We start from the raw sequence: 22,563 nt of genomic DNA, 5'->3' as shown, positions 1-22,563 counted from the left end.
CAGATAACTGAGCAATCTTCGTTTCCTTTTTCCTCTAAAGTGGGACTCCCACACGCCACCACTGTAAACACAGAGCTTGCCTCCATAAACATGATTTTTGATGTTTAGCACGGCAAGGAGTGATATGCTGAAGTATTTAAAGTACAGGGAGCTTCTCACATTCTGAGTAACAGCCCTAAAAATAGCTGTTTACGGATGATACCAGATGGATATTAGGTATTACCAGTCACTGGGCAACGATTATACTTCTTTGTAAAGAAGCTCAGCTTTATACCATCCAGTAGGGTTGGTGCCATTTAATTTGCTGCCTTAAGCTGTAATAGCTGCTTTTTCATAAATTAGAGCAGAAGATGGATTAGTTCAAATCAATTTGAACTGAACACAGAACAGCATCAGACAAAAGAAACTGCTATAAGTATTTGTGCTGATGGTACTTTCTACTAAACAAATACTCCTGAAGCATCCCAAAACTGTTCTGTTTGTAAAGAACCTCTGAGTAAAACACATCTGAAAGCAGCTCTGCATTTCAGCGTCTGTGTATAGAGCAGCACATACATCTGTACCACAAAACTGACCTTGTGTGACTCTATAGCGCAGCATCATGACAGCATTAGCTGTCTCTGCACCAGCTGGCAGGGCGAGCACTCTGGTTTGTTAGGTTTGTTATTTTTGTGACTACCATCATTAGTGATTTCCTGTGGATTTCATCAAAGTTCTTCATCTTGTTTCGGAGCCCACATCATTCCCTCAGATGGTTAGCGTGTTTTCACAGCTCAGAGCTTTCCCTACTGAAGCCAGCTGCACCTAGCAAATTGTGCTCTCTTACAGCTACAAGATATCAGAAAATAGGGGTAATTTTTATTGTATTTATTTGGTTTTATAAAAAAACCCTGGGTTTCATTCTATATGGACCACTAGGTCTATACAGACAAAATGCATTTGGAACAACTGTTTTATAACTCTAAAAAATATGTAGTTTTTCCAGTTTGAAATTAACACCAATAGCATTTGGATACTTTGTATCTAAAAATGGAAACATAATATATTATATATTAATAATTTATAACATAATCTATTCACCAATCTGATGTTTGTAATATTCTTGAATCATCTAACTGGGTTACAAAGAAGGCAATGTCCTGGGAGACTTGACTGGTGCATTTGTCTGAGAAATTCCATAGGCATGTGTTGCCATGATTATTTTTCACTGCTTTTGACAGCGATCTTGGATAGCAAATGCCCCCATTCAAGATTTGCAAGATCTGCAAGAAACGCTTGCAAAAAGAGGAACTAATATCTCTATAGACAAAATGTCAAAATGCTTTGCTTTTCTTTTTTTTTTTTTTTTTTGCAGTTCATGGTCTCCTTTGCTCTCCCCCTGTAAGAGAACTGAAAAAGAGTTAGGAGTTCAGGTTTGGTTTGGATAAAATCCTGAACTGTGGATGTGTCTCTGAATTACCTCATCGTCTCGGTTTGAGCCCTTAGCTGAACTTTGTCCTACAATCCACCTCCAACAAAACAGTGAAAAGTTTAGTATAGACTTAAAAAACACAGAATCAAAATTCACCTTGGTATAAACCCACTGAAAATAAAGTATATATTTATATTATTCATTATATGCAACTGACCTTTTGGCATTCACTTACCCCCCACTAGCTTAAAGAATGATCTCACAAATCCTTGTGCCTGCTGGGTGGGCAGCCTCATTCACATCATATAATCCTATTGTACCGACTCTGAAATAAACATAAAGTTACTTCCCTATATAAGCATTTAGGGTTCACCCGCGCATTTCATTTAGTAAAACTGTGTGAGTACATGAGCCCATGGAAACAGAACCTGAATCACCAAGTGCGGTACTTCCACAGCCTGATAAAGGCTCTGTTCCAAACCCCACAGAGATCAGCTGTGGACGAGTGGACAGGGATGAATAAGTTCTCAGGATGCACGTAAGAACCAGGCACCTGCAGGCCCGTGTGCTTCTTAGTGAACATCAGCCCCACCACCCTTTCCCTCTGGGCCGTAGGAGCTGCCTATGGATTTCTGGATATGCAGCAGCCCGGGTTGCCAAACACTGGACATCTCAGACTGTATATTCTAACTGCTGGCTTATCCCTGCCGGCAAATCAGCCATAGCTCAGGCACAAAATTGCCTTATATTAGGCAGATTCAAAATACAACAAACCACACTTACTCTCCTCTCCCTACCATGGGCCTGCCAGTTGAAAGAGCTGAGCATCAAAATTGTATTTGAAACAGTGGAAGGTGCGGGAGTCCCCACTCGTTGAGAAAACAGGCATGCATTAGGCGCACAGCATTCGACAGTGCATTTCTCCAAAGTTAATACCAAGGTAAGGACAGAGCCCGCAGCCTCAGCTCCCCAGAGGCGGTTTGGGCTGAAAGGCTGATACGCTGCAGTGCCAGCACACGGAAAAGCCTTCCACAGTGCTGCCTCTAACGTCCATCCTTTGGGACTTCAGTAGATGGCACTGTCACACCAACAGGGTTACAGGAAAGGAGCAATGTATACATGATATTTTCACAGATAATGTATGCTTTTCTTCAAACAACCTACCTTTTTTTTCTTCCCCTGTAGATGATATCTGATTACATCTATTTGATTTTTCAGGGTAATAAACCAACTATTGAAAATGTGTACAATAGAACTGCTGACCACTGAGCAATTTGTTGACATCTTTTCAATTTGGCAGCATGGAGTAGGACTAAACTACATGTCCTTCCTTTATAAATCCCTGGCGAAAAAAAAAATGTTCCTCACCTTTGATTACTTTTTTTTTAACCTTGTGTATTATATTTTAAAATAGTTATGTAATTCTCTTTTCAGTTGTGAACTGCTCTGATTTCTGTTACATTTCAATAGATTCTTATTTTTTCTCTTCTCAGTCTTCTTCATACCATGAGACAGTGGACTTTCTGGGGTGGTTATGAGGGGGAGGGGAGGAAGATCCCCCCTTCCAAATTTTGAAAGTAACACCTTTAAAAAATCCTTTTCAATCTCTCTATGCATCTGGTCCTGCACTTACATTTTTATCTGTGTTTCCCATGTAGGTGAGATCAACACTGTCTTAAGACGACTTTACGCTTGCCAAATCCATAATCTATCAAAGAATTGTAGCTCTCGGTGGGACCACAATCCCTTTGGGGAAAACAGTGTTAGCTAGTCCTCAATCAAGCTTATATTCCTGGAAAATTTCCCCTATAGCTATTGTTTTTTGGGTTGTTTTTTTTCTGCTAAATTGTATGACAACCTTGGAAAACCAGCCAGAAATGTTGTCCAGCATTTGAATTATATAGTCAACCACAGGAAATCTGATGGAGGGACAACAGATTTTTGTTCGTTGTGTAGTCCTGTTGGTATCACTGTCATCTTGGCAGGTGGATTTAGACTAATTTCCCGTGACTTGATCTCTGCTGACATGCCACGGCTTTTGCCCAAGAATCTGTAAACCATGCTGATTCTTCTTGGTAGGCAAATGATTGCCCATTTCTCCCTATTCACCAGGGACTTGGCTTTGCATTTGGAACAATTTCCTAACAAAGCCAATGGGTGGACTTTTGTGGAGGAAAATAAACTTTTTTTCCCCATATATGAAAAACAGGGATACAGCCACATTCTTATTATCAGCTAGAAGGATGCTGAATCTGCAGTAAAACTATTGCCACCAGAGATCCCATCAGTATGCCGGGCAGCAGATCCATCAGCTTTTCTAGGAAATCTGTGAAATCTGGGTCAAGAGTCTGCAAATGAACAAATTGCTCTCTTTCTGTAATATTACGCTCACAGAAGCTTTGAATACTTGCAAAGCTGTAGCTTCCAGGATGCAGCTTTCCAGCCTGAGGCTGAAGAGCAACAAGATGCCTACTCCTGCTCCTTCCCCTCCTCCTTTCTTTCTTTCTTCATTTTATTTTTTTTTCCTTTCAATTTGTTTAAGCATTAAGTCTGAACTTTAAGAATGATGTAAAAATTGGAGACTTTATAATGGATTATCTGTGATACAGAACAGTCAGATGTTTTCTACAACACTGCAGAGTGAGGATGGTGATGTCAAATGACCTAAAGAAGGGCTTGTGTGCTCAGAAGCTTATCTGTTTGGTTTAATCATTTCAATCGGTCCATTGCAAAATACCGCCTCACCAGAAATTTGCTTCATTGGTAGTTAACAATATAATTATAGAATTTAAAATGCCCGAAGACAAGATTGTCATTATAGCAACCATTGTCATTTTAGGCCTAAAAAAGATCATAAGAAGAGCTTATAAAGTAATAAATTAAGCAACCTTGCCATTCTATAGGCCTTTGCCTTTCAAGACCCTTTACAAATACTCATTTCAGACTGGTCACCAGTAACGAGCATTGACCAAGGCCCATTCCCAGCAGGCGCCTGGAGCTGCTCCACAGACGGTGCCCGGAGCTCCCCATCCATGTTCAAAGGCTCCGAGATCACGGGGAGCCTCCATTCATTCCAAAGCCATCCCTGGAAACACAAAACGAGTTTTCAGGGGAAACCGCGGGCTACGGCTTTTCTCACGGTGAAAATCGCCAGCCCCTGCGAGCCTCCCGGGGGAGGAAGAGGAGGAGGAGGAGAGGCGGGCTGGTCACAGGCAGCCCTGCGGGCACTGCTGACGTGGTGCCAGGGACCGGGCTCATTTCGGAGGGGAGACGAGCTGGGAGAGGCTGGCGCTGCTGCGGCTGCAACAGCCAGCGCCCGCTTCTGCAGCAGCCTCCTTCCCTCCCTCTCTCCCTCCCTCCTCCGCCGGCACCGGCCCTGGCTCTCCCCTTCCCACCCCCGGGCCTCTGGAAGGCGGAGGGAAGGGGCCCGCGGGGAGAGCCGTGAGGGGAGAGGGATGGCAGGGGGCGAGGGGGCTTCCCGCCTGCTCGGGGCACTGTGCCTCTCCGCCGCCGCCTGCTTTCACCTGGTGGACGGCAGGGAAACCGGAGCAGAGTGGACCCTGGAGAAGGTGGGTCACGTTTGCGTTTCTGAGGCTCTCCTCGCCTCTCCGCTTGGTTGCCGGGGGGAGGTAGCACCTTCCCGGGAGGCAGGGACCGGCAGCCGGGCGGCGGTGCGCGCCCCCACGCAGCGTGCCGCTCCCCGCCGGCAACCCTCGCCCAGCCTCGTGTGATCCCGCCACGGGCGCCGAGGGGAATCTCGGCCGTGGGTGAGTGCCCACGCTCCGCGGGGAGGTGAGGATGGGTAACATGGCTTCCCGCTCACCCCGAGCTAATGGCTGCAGAGATCAAGTCTTCTTCACACGTTTGTCGTGTCGGCGGTGCCTTTCGCGCCGCCTGGGAAGGGGCACCTGGAGCGATGGAGCTGGAGCTGCGTCAGGGGCAGTTAGTGAATTTAAGGGAAAACCCAAACAGCACGAGAGAGGTCAAAATCCGAAATGATATTCCATGTAACGTTCTATTATACCCCAATTTTCAACATGATTACGGTGATTCAGAGGACAGTGACTTAGTTTGAGAAAACAAATAGTTTTTCAGCAGTGATGCACATTTAGCTACGAAAAACAAGTAGGGATGGTGTTGATAGCTACTGAAAAATTATTTTGAAAGAATATGATGTTCTACTAGGTTGTAGAGCCATACCATATTGTTTTTAATTCAAAATGTTGTGTGATCTAGTGCAAAAAGCAGTCTGGATATAACATTTAATGAAACAGCAATAAGCAGTAAAACCCTTATTTCTCTGTGTAACAGCTCTTAGTGGTCAGTTATGAGATACTGACATAGTTTCTTTGTGAAGAACTAAACCACATGGAACACGGGAGAGTGTACAACTGCAAATTACATTAAATTAAAGGATTCAGGAATTTCCAAATGGAAAATATACTTCTAGGGCCCATTCCCAGGTGTTTGTAGAAGAGCTGAACTCAAAGCTCAGCCAGAACTGACTGAACTCTGCCAATCGGCACACCGTTCTCGGCACCAATAGATCAGAGTCCAACTGACAAAATGAAGCTTCCCTCATACATTTCCACTCACTTCCCCTTAGGCATTCCCTTTCTCTTCAGTTTTATTCACTCCCCATTCAAATAAGCGTTGGTTTTGTGGTTTTTTGGTGTGGGTTTTTTTTTCCTAAGAGAAACTTTGTCATTCTATTAATTGTATCTTACTATATATATCATGTATAGGCTACATATCTGTAACATAATACATCTATAGTATGCATAATACATATATAAGAATACGTGAGGCTGTCTTTAGTCATATTAGTCAACGTGCAAGCGTGTAGCCCCAGTGCTCCTTTTTTTTTCAGCCCCCTTGAGCCACACCAGTACCCTCTTTACCTCATTCCATTCCAGCCAGTCAATCTGCTCACCAGTGATGTAAATAGTATCTAACCGCAGAACCCTAACATCTGAACTCCTCTGCCCCTGCAGGCACTAACCAACAACCACTTCCTCTTCCTCATCAAATTCTTGTCCCTTGACAACTTTTGTTCCTTCTCCCAAAAGGGATGTGTGAGCCAGAAGTTGAAAGTCTTACAGCATACAGACCTTCTCCTCCTCCTCTCATTGACGAGGAGGAGGAATCAGGTCCTAAACTTAAGAGTTGTTGGAAGTTAACTTCCATTGGCACTGAGCTGAAATATACCAAAAGCAAGGTAAGCGTGGACTACCTGTAGGAGTTGAAGTCTTGCAGTTTTATGCAAATTAGTACAAAAGGTCTTGTGGTACCCTATGGTAGCCCTGTCATTCTTGTGCCCCCCCTGCCATGGCCATGGAGGAAACAGAGATTGACCAACACTGTAAGGACTGAGCCATCTACGGTTCTCATTCTGCTTCCATTTCATGACAGCTTTTGTAACTCCTTTCACTTCCCAAACTTGAAGATCTCTGTTATTAGAAATGGGAATTTATTCCTCTTTTCTGAAGTTTTCATGCATTTGTACTTCAAGAATAGTATTTCTTTGTAAAGTGATTCAATGACCACAATTACCAGACATGCTCTACGTTAGAAGCGAGATGATTCTATGCTCTAAGTGAGCCCTTTGCTTGTTCAACTGAAGGCATATTTTCTGAACTTCCTTAACTAAATTGTCCTCCCACACTCTTCTGAAGCACGTAGCTTTGGACTTTCCTGTTACAGCCTGTTCCTCCTAAACAGAACAGCTCCCTGACAACTTTTTCTTTTGTCTGTGCCTTTTCTACATTGGTGTAAATTCTACTGTATTACATGTTTAGTCTTTCAAAAGACATTTCATGCATCTTCTAAAATATAATTTCCAAACTTTTAAAAGTTCTTCTTTATACCAGATGAAATGCAGTTTTTCTTTAACCCATGTCTAAATTTGCAAGCATGAAAAATGTTAACTGCACATCCTAAAATTTGGTGTCCTTACAGTCTTAAAATTCAGCTTTAAACTTAAACAATATATTAAAACCAGCACTGTAGGATTCAGTGTCTTTGTCTCTCCCCTCTACTTAATTTCCCTAAGTAAGCTGAAGAGGATTAGAGGAAAGGTCCACACATAGATAAACAGTTGGGACAAGAGAGAAGGGTAGAATTAAATGCTTACAGAAAGTCTGGAAAATATTTGTGCTTGTGCCTGCTTTGCTCAGCACATACATAAATGAAGTAGAAAAGAAGACAAATAGTGAGGCAAACCCCATTTTTTAACAATGTTTGTCAGTCAGGGTAATTAGGATAACAGGTCATTATACAGGACTGCAGAAGATCTCAAGATCAGTACACTGTCTGCCCAAGTAACCAGTTTCAGTGGTCATTTCAGACAAATGTGAAGCGACACAGGAGTGAATGGGAAAGGAAGAGGAATGTTATTTCTATTTTTTGTTAAGGTATACAATGATGGAGTTAGAGTGAATATATATCTGCAAATGTCAGTTTGATGCAGCAGCAGCCCAAAAGCAAGTCAGTTGTTAAACAGTTTTAAGAAAGGAAAAGAATAGACTAGAAAATACCATTATCCTACACTATAAGCTACGGTGCACTCACGTTCCAGTTTCCCTCCCTTTCCTCATCTCAAAAAGGATGAGGTAGATGGGGACCAGTGAAGGACAGCAAACCTGATCAATCATGTAAGGCAGCTCTGGTAAAAGAACAAATAAGCAGACTAGGATTTTTCAGTGGGAGAAAGACAGGAGTAGAGGGAAGCCTCTGTCATAGAAATAAGGAATGGATATGACAGGAGCATCCTATGATAGTGCTAAATTAGGAATCTATAAAAACAGGAGTGACTCAGGAAGTTCCTGAGAAGACAATTGCTAGGAACTGGGTAGGTTCAAATCAGGTGCCCAAAGGTGCTTTTGAGATGTCCTTGGGGAGCCCACCAGGCATTCAGCTACCACTCCAGAACAGCACAAGGCTCTTGCACATCTTTGACATATTTGCCAGCCCCGTGAGGTGTCTTAAGTATTCTAGGTCATCTCAAATAGCTCTAAAGGTCCATGCTCAGGCAACAGAAAGGAAGCCACTGGGGAGGCAGCTATCTCTACTAGCTGTTGCCACAGGAGACAAGCTGCCACTTCTGAGGTTAACCTGTGTGGCACTAAAGCTGATGTATACCCCAGCTAGACCCAAATGAGCTGCGTTATGCCCTGTAGTCACACCGATTATACCACGGTGAGCAGGGGCCACAATGACACAGCTTTACTCTTTCCGGGACTGAGCCAGCTTATGTTTTTCTTTGCAATACTCCCATCTCATAACGTAGGCACAGCGCAAAGCTAAATATTACTTCTAAAAATAAAGCTTCTGGCGTTTGTCGCAATGGAAAACTCATTTGAAGGTGGCACAGTTGTAGACATGACTATGTATGTAGGATTAAGATAATAGAAAGAGAGAACCTAATCATGGGTTGAGATTTTATGGCTGGTAGGTGAAAATTTCTCCCGTGTTTCTAATACTAGTACCTTTTGCAAGGAAATCAAAGATACAGAAGCCACAGAACTTTAAAATGTCAGTATTTTTTGAGAGAAAAGCTTTCTTAAGATTACTTTTTGTTGTCAGTTAATCAAAATAGCACAATATATCACACACTGTAATTCTGAAGAAAACTATGATTAAAAAGGTTCAGTAATAGTTCTAGCTATAGCAATCTTTCCCTTTTTCTCCTTTCTACAGTATTCTCACCAACCAAGAATTTTACATTCTGATGCCATTCAAAAAGTCGCAGCAAACACAGATGTTTCTGAAATGTGGGAGAATGATTTGCGTCCTATCCTGATAGAAAGATACTCAGGATCACCAGGAAATTACGTTGTACGACAGGTAAGACAACACTTCCTGAAAACCTCTAAGAACATCTATTATTTATATTCTGGTAGTGCCATTAGTGACCACTAAAGGGACGGACACATTCCTTTGATTCCGTAGGATGGACTCTATCATTGTTCATGTTGTGCATGTTGACTGCATAGAGTCTATATAACACAGCTTGCACTTTAGCTGACATTATTTTCCAGGGCTGCATAGCATGATGGAAAAAAAAAAAAATTCATATTAAAATTTACATTTTAAATTAAAAAGCTCGCCTCAGGTTTGGTACCCAAAGTACAACACAGCAGTTGTCCGTTTCCTCACATGCACAGGCTTTTGGCCAGTGGTTCAAACTCCCTGGGACCCTACACGGGGATGAAATAAATTACATCCCTCCACCCCTTTTCTGGAGAGGTCCTGTGCTGATACACTCCCCGGTAGTGTTTCCTCAGACGGGTGTATCAACACGAAAAGAGATCGGAGGGGTCCAAACTGGCAGGCAGCCTAGATGGTCGACAGGACAAAGCACAGCACTGGTTTAATCTGTATTACAGAAAGTGTGTAACCAGGTAGCACTAGCCTTCATCTAGCTTTTAAGCAGTGACTCAAGACTCTAGATAACACTAACTACAATAAGTTTATTTGCCACTCTGCAAGTGGTAGACTGGAAAAATGCAGCTTTTTTATGCTTTTTGTGTGTGTGTGCGCACGCATGTCTCTCTATCAATTTAGTTTTGTGGTTTCTTTGGTGATACCCTGGAAGGCAGCCAAATGAAAGGGGAAAAAGTGAGAAAAATAAAAAACCAGCAGAGCCTAGGCTAGAAAACCACAAATCATATTCAAAACAGGATCATTCTGTTACAACATAACAGCATATACTAAAGTAGACACCCACCAAAGGAAAAAAGAAGAGTCTTCCATTGTCAAAGCATAATGGAGATGAAATGGATGACATTTATTTCTTAAGACACAGGAAATGCATCAAACTCCTTCAAGGCAGAAGGCTAGTGACAGTCACGAATAGTGCATGCCGGGAACTACATCCAGGCTTATATATTCCTCTTAATCCATAACAGACGTCCTTTGCTCAGCCTACAGATAGCAGATAGACCATACAACGCCTTAAAAGCTTTCAGAGGCCGACCACAAACAAAATGGAAGTTTGTTCTAGCACTAAAATTAATGGCAGTATTCCCACCAACTTCACTAAGAGCAGTACAAGTCTTCAAAGTCTGTTTTCTTTTTTCCCCTTAGAGGCTTTTCCTAATGTTTATTTAAAGAGAGGAATCTGCCTTGAAGAAGCACTCTAGGGACCTATAAAAATAAGTTGCTCAACAGAGATGGCCCTCCAATAATAGTTAGCCAGAACTCTGTACTAAGTATAACTGAGGTTTTTAGAGGTATTCTCTTTAGGTAGGAAGTTACCTAAAATGAATGACCTCTTTTATGTATTTACAGTATTCATTTTTTTCTTTACATGAGCTATACCTACCAGATTTCCTTTTTAAAAGACTATTCAGACTGTCTCTTGCAGCCTCGTAAACAACTTATGTCACTTGAAAGGCATATTTCTTATAGAAGTTAAAAAAAAAAACAGCTTTTTTTTTTTTTTATGCTGCTGTGGTATCTATGTATGGTAATTATCAAAATAGCCACAATAGCCGCCAGTTTTAAAGACATTTAATTTAATGACACAATTGAGTTCAGATTTGAAGAGGTTAACATTAAATGTGTCCTGGTTACACTTGAAAAAACACTGGCCTGGAAAATTCAGAGATCAAGATCTTAATGTTTCATATTAATGGGCAATGATTCAAAGCACCCTCAGACTCCAAAGACAAGAGACAAAAGGGAGAAATGAAAAGCAAGTGAGGCAGTCACAGCCTAACGTAGCAAAGATGTTGCTTACTTTATATAGTGACATTACATGTTTTGCTATCACGGAATCGCGGAATTGTCAGAGTTGGAAGGGACCTCTAGAGATCACCTAGTCCAACTCCCATGCTAAAGCAGGATTGCCTAGAGCACATTACTCAGGACTGCATAAATGTTTAAAATTTATCTTTTAAAAAGACCAAAAACTTACAGAAATAAACTTAAGTGCCACTATTAATTAGCTAGTGACAGTTTGTCTGCAACATCTTTTTGAAGCAAGCAATATTAATCTTTTTTTTTATATATTTTTTTTTAATTGCAGCACATCAAGCACCGTCTTCAAAGATTACAGGCTGGTTGGGAAATTGAAGAAGATACATTTCAGAGATACACACCATATGGATATCAAACATTTTCAAATATTATCAGCACTCTCGACCCCTCTGCAAAACGCCATCTAGTACTTGCTTGCCACTATGACTCTAAATTCTTTGGACAACAATGGGAGGAGAGAGTATTTGTAGGAGCAACTGATTCAGCCGTGCCTTGTGCTATGATACTGGAGCTGGCACGTGCCCTGGATAACAGACTCCAGTTAATCAAGGTAGTTGACTTGTTTCATTTTGGTTTTGCAATAGCAATAGCCCTTAGGGCACTTCATGTTCTCTCCCACACCCTGTGTGCCTGATTTTCTGATCGCTGTGCCTATAATAAAACTCCCATTGACTTCAAGAAGAACAGAACTGAGATCTTTATCTACTGCTTTAGAGTACGTTATCGCATTAAAACTTCTTATGCAAAGGGTGGCTATCTAAAAATTATCTAATAAATATATACGATATACAAATAACAAATTATGCGTTAATAATACATTTCATAGACTCAGCAAGATATATTTCTACTTTCTACCTAAAACGCACAGAACCCTACTCAGAAGCTCCTATGGTATCCAGTAATCATTGACAAAGTCATTGACAAAGTTTTGTTGCTTTCTCAATCTTGCATTTTTAAAATCTCTCACTTGTACTCTTTTTTGGAGATGAACGAACTAATTGCTGTGCAGGAGTGTTACACTCGTGTCCCTCCATCCCATAATGATTTCAAGCTTTTCTTGTTTTCCTTTATCAATTTGGAAAACTGATAAATTTTTATCATATTATGATAAATGATATTTATGAAACAAGCGATGGCTGAGTACGGGAAAACAGTCAAGTAATAGTATAATATTATGAGTCTGTGGTACCTATGCTATGCAAATCTGCTTCAAAGCGCTGCCATTGCTAGGCACAAAAATCTATTGATCCTACTAGCTCTAAAAGCTTGTATGATTACAAACTTGTAGGATTACAGATTCATGAGTGCCATCTACTGGTTCAGTATTTACTATTTACAGAAGAATACTTTTCATAAACTAACAGAGCTTTTGCAGGAAAAGGTCTCAAATGCTCTGCGAAGTGTCGGGAATACCTGGAGGTATTTAAAAGACATGTAGGTGTAGCGCTGAGGGTCATAGTTTAGTGGTGGACTTGGCAGTGCTAGGTTAACAGTTGGACTTGGTGATCTTAAAGGTCTTTTCCAGCCAAAACATTTCTATGATTCTAATTAATTAATACACTCAGCCCAGGTGTTAAGACTACTTGCTGGCAGCTATTTCCACAAACTGATTTGGTGCCCTCTAGGTGCCCTTGGTGACACTAGAATATTTAAGAATTAGAAGATTAGGAATACGCCAATGTTTTTAGTCACAAAAAAAAAGCACTTTTGTAATACAGATGCTTTCATTTAGAAGCTTCATTTAGAATAAATTTGCCTGATGGTTACTTTTGGAACAACCTGCACACCGACTTAAAGACTGGATTTTTTGCAAGTAATACATCATTTTTTGATTAAATGGCTTAAGCATGTAAGATGACAGCATTTGACAAAAGGCAGTCTAATTTCTTTGCACAGGCTACCATTTGTGCAGTCTGTTAACAAAATATACTTTGGGATCCATCTGCTTAATACATTAGCTATGACCTTTTTGCTCTGCTCATAGTAGCATAACAGACTCTGTTATGTTTTCAGCCAAATCTATTTATACTTTGCCTTGGAGCTGTGATGTTTATCTTAATATTTCTCCAGTTATATAGAGTAAGTTTAAAATTAAAGAACAAAGAGATCTCTCTACATTATTCAGTCATGGTAATGTGTTAAACGGTAGTAATAATAATAATTACAAATATTGCTTTCTAAAATTTAAATGGCATTAATACAGTTTCCTCCAGAATGTAATACAAAATGACTGTTATCAAAAGAGCTGTCCTGTGCAAAGGACAAAGGGCAGCAAAGCATTGCCATTAGAGAAATCCATATATCACTGTGAGCATAATCAATATCATCTTGCCTACATGAGCGACATTTTATAGAAATTTTCCACTGCTGTTTATATTGGATCAGCTCCAGTTCGTTGGGAGTCGTAGCCCATACAGGACATGACTGTTGCCAGTGACCCCACCTTTTTAACCACATCATGCAATTTCACTTGAAATAACGTTAATTCATAGAGGGTTAAAATATTAATGGCAACTACCAAGACTACAGTTCCCAAAACTGCTCCTATAGCAGAGCTGAAGTGGGTTTAGCCATGTTGTAGATTATTGTGAAACCCTGCCAGTGCAAACAAGGCTTCAGTTAGTAAACACAGGGAGAAAAAAGACTCCTTCTACACTGGGGAGAAATTTCACACAGATGTCTCCTTTGTGACCTTAAATACATTAATCGTATATATTCTCCGTTTCTACTGCTGTGATATTTTTGGTTGTTGAAGGGGAAGGGCGTTATCTACTCCACTCTCTCTGCTTTCGTTTTAGGGTAAAGTCGCCTAGGTTTCCAGTCCCCCCTAAAGAACATAAATGGTCATTCTTCTCTTGAGTAACTGCTCTTCGTCCCTCAAAGAGCCATCAACTTTAAAATACACAACTCACCTTCACTGATGCACAATGGTAGCACTGATGCACTACTCCTTTGTGGCACTGTCATGTAATAGTATTAGAACTCAGATCAGGTGTTGTTGCTGACATGTCTCCTCTTTATTTGAGATGATGCTTCTGCTGCCTGGTTTTGCAGACCTGTCTCAACATACTCAGCTCATATCCACTGAAGTCAGGAATGAAACTTTTAACCAGAACCAAAATGATACCAGACTGGAGAACATGTCAATGTGCTAGATAAATAATAACAACTGATTTCTACCACTATTACACCACAACCTGTGTTTAACAGCCATGGGAAGGTCTGCATAGGGTACTTTGAAAATATACCCCTATTGATGTTGCTTTTATGACTACAGTATTTGTCCTTTATTTAATGTTCTGGCCAGAATCAGTTATGTTACTTTCAACTTCCTCCAACAGACCAGTTCAGCATCAAGACCAGACCTTTCACTTCAGCTCATTTTTTTTGATGGTGAAGAAGCTTTTGTCCGGTGGTCCCCTTCCGATTCCCTCTATGGATCTCAACACTTAGCTCAAAAAATGGCATCCACTCCACATCCACCTGGTTCAACAACCACAAACCAGCTGCAGGGCATAGTAAGTGGCTTTCACCTCCCTAATGACTAATAGTAAATTGCATTTTTTAATATTTAATTAGCAAGTAATTGGCCAAATTCCCAAGAAACCATGAACCCCATCAAAGTTAAAGGAAGAAACAGGCTTGTGGAAATGTTATGAGATGTAAAATAGAGAGTTGGCAAGAGCTTTTCAGATTGATCTGCTCTGAGCTTCTCCATGCAACTATGAGGAGTCATCATACGAAAATCAAAATATACAAATTTATTAGAATATAAACTAGGATATGCATCTTCTTCAAGAGAGATAATTCAAAGTGATTAGGAAAGAGCATGGACATAGTATCAGTCTATGAACAAATCTCCCTTAGCTCAGCACTAAGCTACAGCGAGCTCCTTGTTTCCCTTTGATTCCTACTAATATTCTGATTGTCTGCTCCCTTCCCCCTCCTGCCTTCCAGTTTCCCTACTCTCTGCTGAGATACTTTTCTTCTGTCACTGGATCTTGTGACTCATAAAATGTCTTTCCCTTGACAGACTTTGTTGTTCTCCGGGGAAGAAGCAATTTCCTCTTCTTTCTCCCCACCTACCATAGTTTTTCTTTTAAAGGGATATAACACACAAACTGCAAACAAAGCAATGAAGTCTGCTCCAGCTTAAGGAGCAGAGAACTGGCCTACCTTTTTCCTCCTCAGAAAGACAGCAAAACGCATCTGATTGGAATTGGGTTCTGCTAATGAGTTCTTCTCAGGCACCACGGTAGAAAAGCTAGAGCTTTGGCCAGAGCTATCAAAGACCTAGTTCCTGTATAGGCACCAGCAGGTTTCGTTATTGCTGCTGCTGCTGGTGTTGTAGTAACTTAAAGAATTCTGTATTAAAGATTATTTTCTTCTGTAGGACCTGCTTGTACTACTGGATTTAATTGGTGCACCAAACCCAGTCTTTCCCAATTATTTTCCAAACACTATCCGATGGTTTCAGAGGCTTCAAGCAATTGGTAAGGAGAGGAGTATGGGCTTTTGGTGAATTTGAAAATTTAGTTTGTATTTTCTGAATGTATTAAGTCCTGTAAATCAGATTTTTAGATTACTTTTCTGTTTTACAGTTACAATATTTAATAATGTAAATGTTAAATTTCATGCATCTTAAACCTATATGAATATTTTAATATTTAATTAATAACTAATGAAGATTCCCAGACACTTGGAAGCCATGAAAGATCTTATTACTGATTGTCACTCTGCGGCTCTTGGGAACTGCTTCACTTCTGTGTTTTAGTTCTCACTTCTGTAAAATAACGGTAATAGCACCAATCATAGATAAATTTAGGTTGGAAAATTCTGTTGAGATCATCAAGTCCAAATTTAAACCTAACACTGCCAAGTCCAAATGCAGGACTCCCAGGTGGATCTCACCAGAGCAGAGGGGTAGAATCCCCTCCCTTGCCCTGCTGGTGATGCCGCCTGGGATCCAGCTGGATTTCTGGGCTGCCAGCATTTGTTGCCAGCTCATGTCTGGCATTTCCACCTCCATAGGGTGGCTCTAATCCCATCATCCCCCAGCGAGTATGGGTGCTGACCCAGCTGCAGGACCTTGCACTTGGCTTGAGATCTTCTAAGTATGAAACAAATGCAAAAAATAGGTACCAACTCCTTTTTCTTCTTTGATGGAAAAAGCTTCCATATGAGAGGAAAAATAATTCAAATGTGCTAATGTGCCTCATATTGTCCAAAAGTTGTAATAATCATTTTCCTTGTCAATTACAGAGCAAGAGCTACACAACATGAATCTTTTGAAGAATCACCTTGTTGAAAGGCAGTATTTCCGGACTACTTTACATCGAGGCTTGGTTGAAGATGACCATGTTCCATTTTTATTAAGAGGTACTGGAAGCTCTTCCATTTTAAAGTCTAAGTTCAGTAACAAATACATCATTTAGTGAATTAGCAAGTGCATATGATCCTGTTTTTCGAGCTTGTTTGCCCCAACTTGAGGCTTCCGAATCCAATTTTACTCAGGCCAAGAGTCACAGCTTTGAAAAAACATACCCGAAAAAAAGCAGTGATAAAACATCATTTTGCACAAGCACAGCTCCAATGGCACAGAGATAATGGAAATTTCTGTCAGCAGTAGTGTCCTACAAAGATAAGCCACTCCAATCCAGTGGGATATCACTATATACCACACTAGCCACCTAGTTAGTATTTCTAGGAGCGTTGAAACACTCAAAGGTTATATCTTCAAAAACAACAAAAATCTCTAAAGATCTGTTGTCAAAGTTACAGTAATGCTCACTATTTACCGGTGTCAATTTTCAGGCACTGACTCATGCAAAAACTCACATACTCAAATTAGACATCCTCATTCCCTAAAGAAAATGGAGACTTCACAGCTGTCAGCTTGAGGGGACACTTGGGAAAAGTGCATAGAGCAGCCAGCAGAAATAGCAAAGGACACAATATGCCTGAAATCCTTCCTGGAATTAGGCACATACCTGCAAGTAGGATTCCCTAACTAAGCATTTCTCCTGGCAGACACCTACACCATAGCCTCAACTTTGTGTTCATTTCTTTCCTTTGGGATGCAATCAAAGAAAGGGAAAGCAGTTGTACTACTGCTGCCACCTTGTCAAGCTACAGGTCAGTGATTAAAGCACTTGTCCAAGTTCAAGATGTGGATTTGATGTCCTTCTTGGTTCAAGCACGCAGCAGAGCATCTTCAAAACTAAGGTGGGCCAAAGAAGGGTATTAGATACAGTAAACGCTTCTGATCAAAGTTTTCCACTGTACGGCAAGGACTTGCAAGAGTCACATTGCTAGAGAAGGGTTTACCAAAAACGAATGTAACACTAGTTCAACAAAGAGGGTATCTACTTAGGAAAGGGGGGATGTATCCTCATATCCAGCCCCTCATTTTACCATTGGTTATGCTCTGTTAACTACTGGGTAATGCAAAATGCACACACAGCTCTGGAAGCAGGCACAAGAGCAACCACACCTCTCCACTTCTAAGCGAGTGCTCTCTTTGTTGAGCTATGGTTACTGTCTCCGGTTCAACGGCTCTTCAACTCCATGAATCTTTCATTTTTCACACCAAGGCAGGGCCCAGGTCCAACAAAACCAACACAGCCATCATATGCATGTCCAGGGATATCAAAAATCCTACATGGGAGAAGTTAATAGGGGAAAAAATGACTACACTTCAAAACCTTTTCTAATAACATGATTAACACCTAGTGAAGAAAACAGATTCCTTAGTGTTACGCAGCTGAAAAAATGAGAGAGGAAAAGCAGCAAAACAGGGAAGAGGCTGGAGAGAAACAACGCTCCCCCCAAAAAGCAATCAGGAAGCAGAAGTCTGATTTAACTCCTCTTTTACCTGAAAGTTGCAGTATGTGGTGGCTTGATGTGTGTATATATATATATAGGTATCTATGCAGTGATACAGATCCTTTCAAGTGGAAGTTCTTTTATCTGAGAATAACAGTGGTTCTATTTTACAGAGTAAAAGTATGCAGACACCATTTATGGAGAGGACTAAAAAATGCCTCAAAAAGTGCTCAACCTTAACACTGTCACAAGAACATGGTAAATCAGTTTTGAGTTTGGGGAGCTGCAGTGGTTTCTCTGCCCTTCCATAGCTCCTAAACACGGTACCCAACAACTACAATGCAAAGGATCTCAAAAAACCAAAAAGCAAGTATAACAGTAAAACTACTAGCTACAAATGCCTTTAAAAAAGAAAAAAAAAAAAAGAGAGAGAAAGAAAAGAGGCAAATGTACTCAAAGAAAAGAAAAGGGCAATCTTAGGAAACACAATGAAATGGATGAGCTGCAGTCACAAGCTTCAAAAAATAAAAGAAGGTAAAAGGAAGCTGCAATGACACACACAGTCCTCTAAAGTCAGCTTATTGAGTAGTTACCTTACTCTATTGCTAAATGGTGACATATCCATTGGCTTAACAGAACTTCTCCAATATTTCTTTTCCAAATTTCATTCCTCCTTATAGGGGTTCCAGTCCTACATCTGATTCCATCCCCTTTTCCTGCAGTATGGCATACCATGGAGGACGCAGAAGAAAACCTTGACAAAACCACTATCGACAATCTCAGCAAAATCCTGCAAGTGTTTGTACTGGAATATCTAAACCTGTGATAGATAAAACGTACAAATCGTACTCCATTCTAAATAGTGTTTGCCCACCTTCACATTTGCTATTTAATTGCATTGAAGAGCACTAAAGCAAAGCAAAATGTAGTGATAGCTCTTGCCGGACTGATTATTGATTCAGCTGTTCCTGGCCCAATGTCCCATGTAGCCAAATAAGATAGCATTAAATAATAATTAGTTTCAGCCTGGAAAGAATTTGATCTTTCCATGTCTTACCTCTGAATAAAAAAACCCTAGAATTTTTCCAGATTGTTACCCCTGTTTTATGCCACATATTAAGATCCCAGAAGGGAACGCCTCCTGACTTAAGTGTTAACTACAGTTTTTACAAGGTCTGACCAACTTTTGCAGTGTTCAGCAATGGAAGTTTATACCACACTATCAAAACAGGCAAAAACTACACTAAAACAAACATCTACTTTGGATTGAACTAAACTACCTCATTCTGAAATGAGTTGCTGGAACTCCTGACACACGGAAAGGTTTTTTAATCCTCTCTGCTCCTTCTCCTCCTTCCCATACAAGGAGAGCTGCAAGGGCTCTTGTCTGCAGACAGCAGGTCACCAGGAAACAGAGAAATAACCCAAATTCAATTTTCTTCCTGTCGTTTGTTGGATACTTTTTGATGGAGAAGGGTGGTGGGGAGTGATGCTAAGAGGAAGGTACATGGGAGTTCCCATCGTGCTGTGGCTGCAACACAGGAGGTATATAGAGGAGAAGGTGGTGCATGGGAGCAATGCCCCAGCACACACCATTCATCCATGTGAGAATCACTCAAAATTTGACCCAAAATAAATTAAAAAACACTGTTGTTTTTAATACAGATCACATCAGAAGTAATCATACTAGGGAAGCGATCACTTTAGAAACTATAGTTTTATATAAATGTAATTTTAAAGGCAAAGTGCTATCTATCAAGAGTAAAATAAATGTGAGAGTCAGAACTAAGATGACAGTTTAAGCACCAAAAAGTAAGGGCAAGCTATAGCCTGTACCGGAAAAAAATACTCACCGGTTTAACAACCCTGTGCTTTTACACTCCTTACTAGAATTATTCAATAAATTTAGTATAACACTCTGGCAAAAATCTAGACTGGAATGAAATCAATAGGAGAAACCGGAAGAAGATATCTATAGAATTATGATTTCCACTGGTGAGAAAAAGATGAGAGCACGTGAAGGAAAAAAAATATTAAAAATTAAGCTGGTAGAGGATGAACTAAGAAAAAAAAAACAAGCCAGTATTTTACTGCTCCAAACTTCTTCCATTAGGAAGATCTATCCTGGGCAAAGAGATTTAAAAAGGAAATCAGCTATGGAGCTGTAGACGTATCAGATTTGGCCTGTATTTTAACATTTTCCTAAAGTAAACATTTCTGAACCTAAGACAATATTTACATACATATTTTAGAGTCACCATAGAAATACGTATTTACAGCAATGCAAAATTGTAAGATTTTACTATTACAGGACAGCCTGAAAATGAAATTCAATCTAGCGTTGTTGCTCAAGATGAACCAAAAGCATTTTTTTTCCCATCACTTCAACATTTGTAACAAATGTTTCTATTTTGCATGCAACTTCTGAAATAGAATGCAATCAAAATTCTAAAAATTGGACAGATGTGTTTATTTTCAGCTATTACTGTACATCTGTGTAAATACATCAAAGCTATTTAACTCTTCGTGATCATATTTTCTTCTACTTCAGCCCATGAGAAAACACTCTAAACAACTAAATTAAATCTTCTGAAGTTTGAATACTCTGAGCAGTATAAGGCACGTACTGCACCCCTCCTAAGTGGCAAAGAAGGTAACAAAATGGCTATATATAGAAATATTAAACATAAGTGTGTGTGGCTAATTTCATTTTTACTGGTGAACTCTTGTGGTACTTCATACTTTGCAGGGCCTCTGAAAAACACAGTATGCATTTGCAGCGTACACTGCTACTCTGCTTCAAGAATTTGAAAGTTAACTTAAAATAGGCTTCATTATGAAATGTGGGATCAGAGGATTGTTATAACTGGGAAAAGCCTAATTTTTTAAAATCTCTGTTAGAGTTAGTCGAAACCATAGTTTAGCCATGTAGTACAGCAAATCTCTGGCATACAGTTCTTCAGTTATGTTTACTCAGTTAAAAGAAATAAGATACAGGTTGGTCTACTATGATTCAATGGTTCTCAAAACATGAAGAGGCTCGGTTGGGGTTTTTTCCGTAGGTTTTTGGGTTTGGGTGGGATTTTTTTTGGTACAGGAAAAGTGGGCCATCTCTTAACTGGCTGTAAGCCCAGAAAAAGGCTTACTTAAAGAAGGGAGGGTCATCATCTTAGCAACCGATAGGATCCATCATTCATTTAAAAAATAACTGCTGGAAGGAGAACTTACATCAGCCCAGTAACCACGTGAATCCAAGAATCTTCGCTCCCAAAAGCACAAGAACCTGAAGTAGTAGTCAGCAAAACAAAGACATGGTGCAAGGTGGGTTCTCACTGCTACTTAAGGCAGTGGAGAACAAGCAGGTAGGAGAAAGTCTAGCCATTTAATAAAACAATCAGAAAACAAAAAATACAAGTGAAAAGTTCAGGACTGGTATCTCTACCACTCTCAGTTTCAACACTGAGTATCACTAAGTATCCAGATCAGTAGGATCAGAAATCAACTGATGGACTTCAACTGATCTCATTACACAAATCAACAGAATTGCTGCACAGCTTGAATAGGATTTATCACATCTCAAGTCATGGGGGAAAAAAAATAAATTAAAAATCATCAATCTACCACCCATAAGAGGCTGTCGCTGGCTTGTCAAGTCCTCCTAAAGGTGTATGTGGTTATTACCAGGGCGAAGGGAACGCAGAACAGAATGAACTCAAGAGCCACTACTCAATAGGTAAAGCTGCAAAAAACCCGCCCATATTACATTAGTTATTTGTATTGTAGTAGGCACTCTAGCTCCTTTTGTATCAGGACAATGCAGTTTTTCACAAAAATATTAAGCCTAAGTAATGGTCATGCCCCTCAAATTCTCTAAAGCTTGATGCATTTACCTACAAGTGAAGTGATCCTATGCAATCACAGCTGGAACAAGTTAAGGGAGTAACAACACCAAATCCTCTGGTCGACAGAGATGATAGTGAGTACCAGTCCCCTTTTTTCTCTAGCTGGGGCAGCATTCCTATCACTAGGAATGAAAACGATATAAATTAGCAATTCTTATTCACCACATCTCAAATAAACATTTAGATTGTGACCACCTAACAGCAAAATACAATTAGAAAAGACAAAATGCAGTAAAAATGCTTTCTGTAGAATTATTACAAGGACCCAGTCTACATCGGTAGCAGACCCAGCAAAACAGTTCTGAAGTTTCACACATCTGCTCATTGAGACTGAAGTATCACCCGAGAGCATCACTTAAACAATCAATATATATAAAAAGATAACTATAAAATCTTGTACACAAATTACCACTTTTTCCTTATCATTTAAGGATGACATTGATTTTATTTTCCTCGTATAAAAGGAGACATTTTACTCTGTGATGATTTAACAAATATTCTTAATATATTCATAACAATAAAGCAGCTAAAAAGCTGTTCTAATCTCTAAAAGAATCTTTATCATCTGCACATATAATATATATTGTAAACAATCACTCAAAAAATAATTTTGTTAAAGTGATTATATTGCACTCGGAATTCTGGGATTCTCATTCTCCCTTC

At 40.1% G+C, this 22,563-nt stretch overlaps 1 protein-coding gene across 1 annotated transcript; it reads left to right on the top strand.

The window, feature by feature from the left end:
• Window positions 1-4,602: 4,602 nt before the first annotated feature.
• QPCT (glutaminyl-peptide cyclotransferase) lies at window positions 4,603-20,699 on the top strand. Its single transcript, XM_074168510.1, has 7 exons — window positions 4,603-4,980; window positions 9,110-9,256; window positions 11,442-11,723; window positions 14,515-14,691; window positions 15,567-15,666; window positions 16,436-16,552; window positions 18,679-20,699. The coding sequence occupies exons 1-7, from the start codon at window positions 4,867-4,869 to the stop codon at window positions 18,822-18,824; spliced, it is 1,083 nt and encodes a 360-aa protein (XP_074024611.1). The 5' UTR covers window positions 4,603-4,866; the 3' UTR covers window positions 18,825-20,699.
• The last annotated feature ends 1,864 nt before the right edge of the window (window positions 20,700-22,563 follow it).

This window comes from Numenius arquata, chromosome 2 (genome assembly GCF_964106895.1).
Source record: "Numenius arquata chromosome 2, bNumArq3.hap1.1, whole genome shotgun sequence".
Taxonomy (NCBI): Eukaryota; Metazoa; Chordata; class Aves; order Charadriiformes; family Scolopacidae; genus Numenius; species Numenius arquata.
The sequence above is the reverse complement of the archived record's forward strand: the minus strand, read 5'-3'. Positions and strand labels throughout refer to the sequence as shown.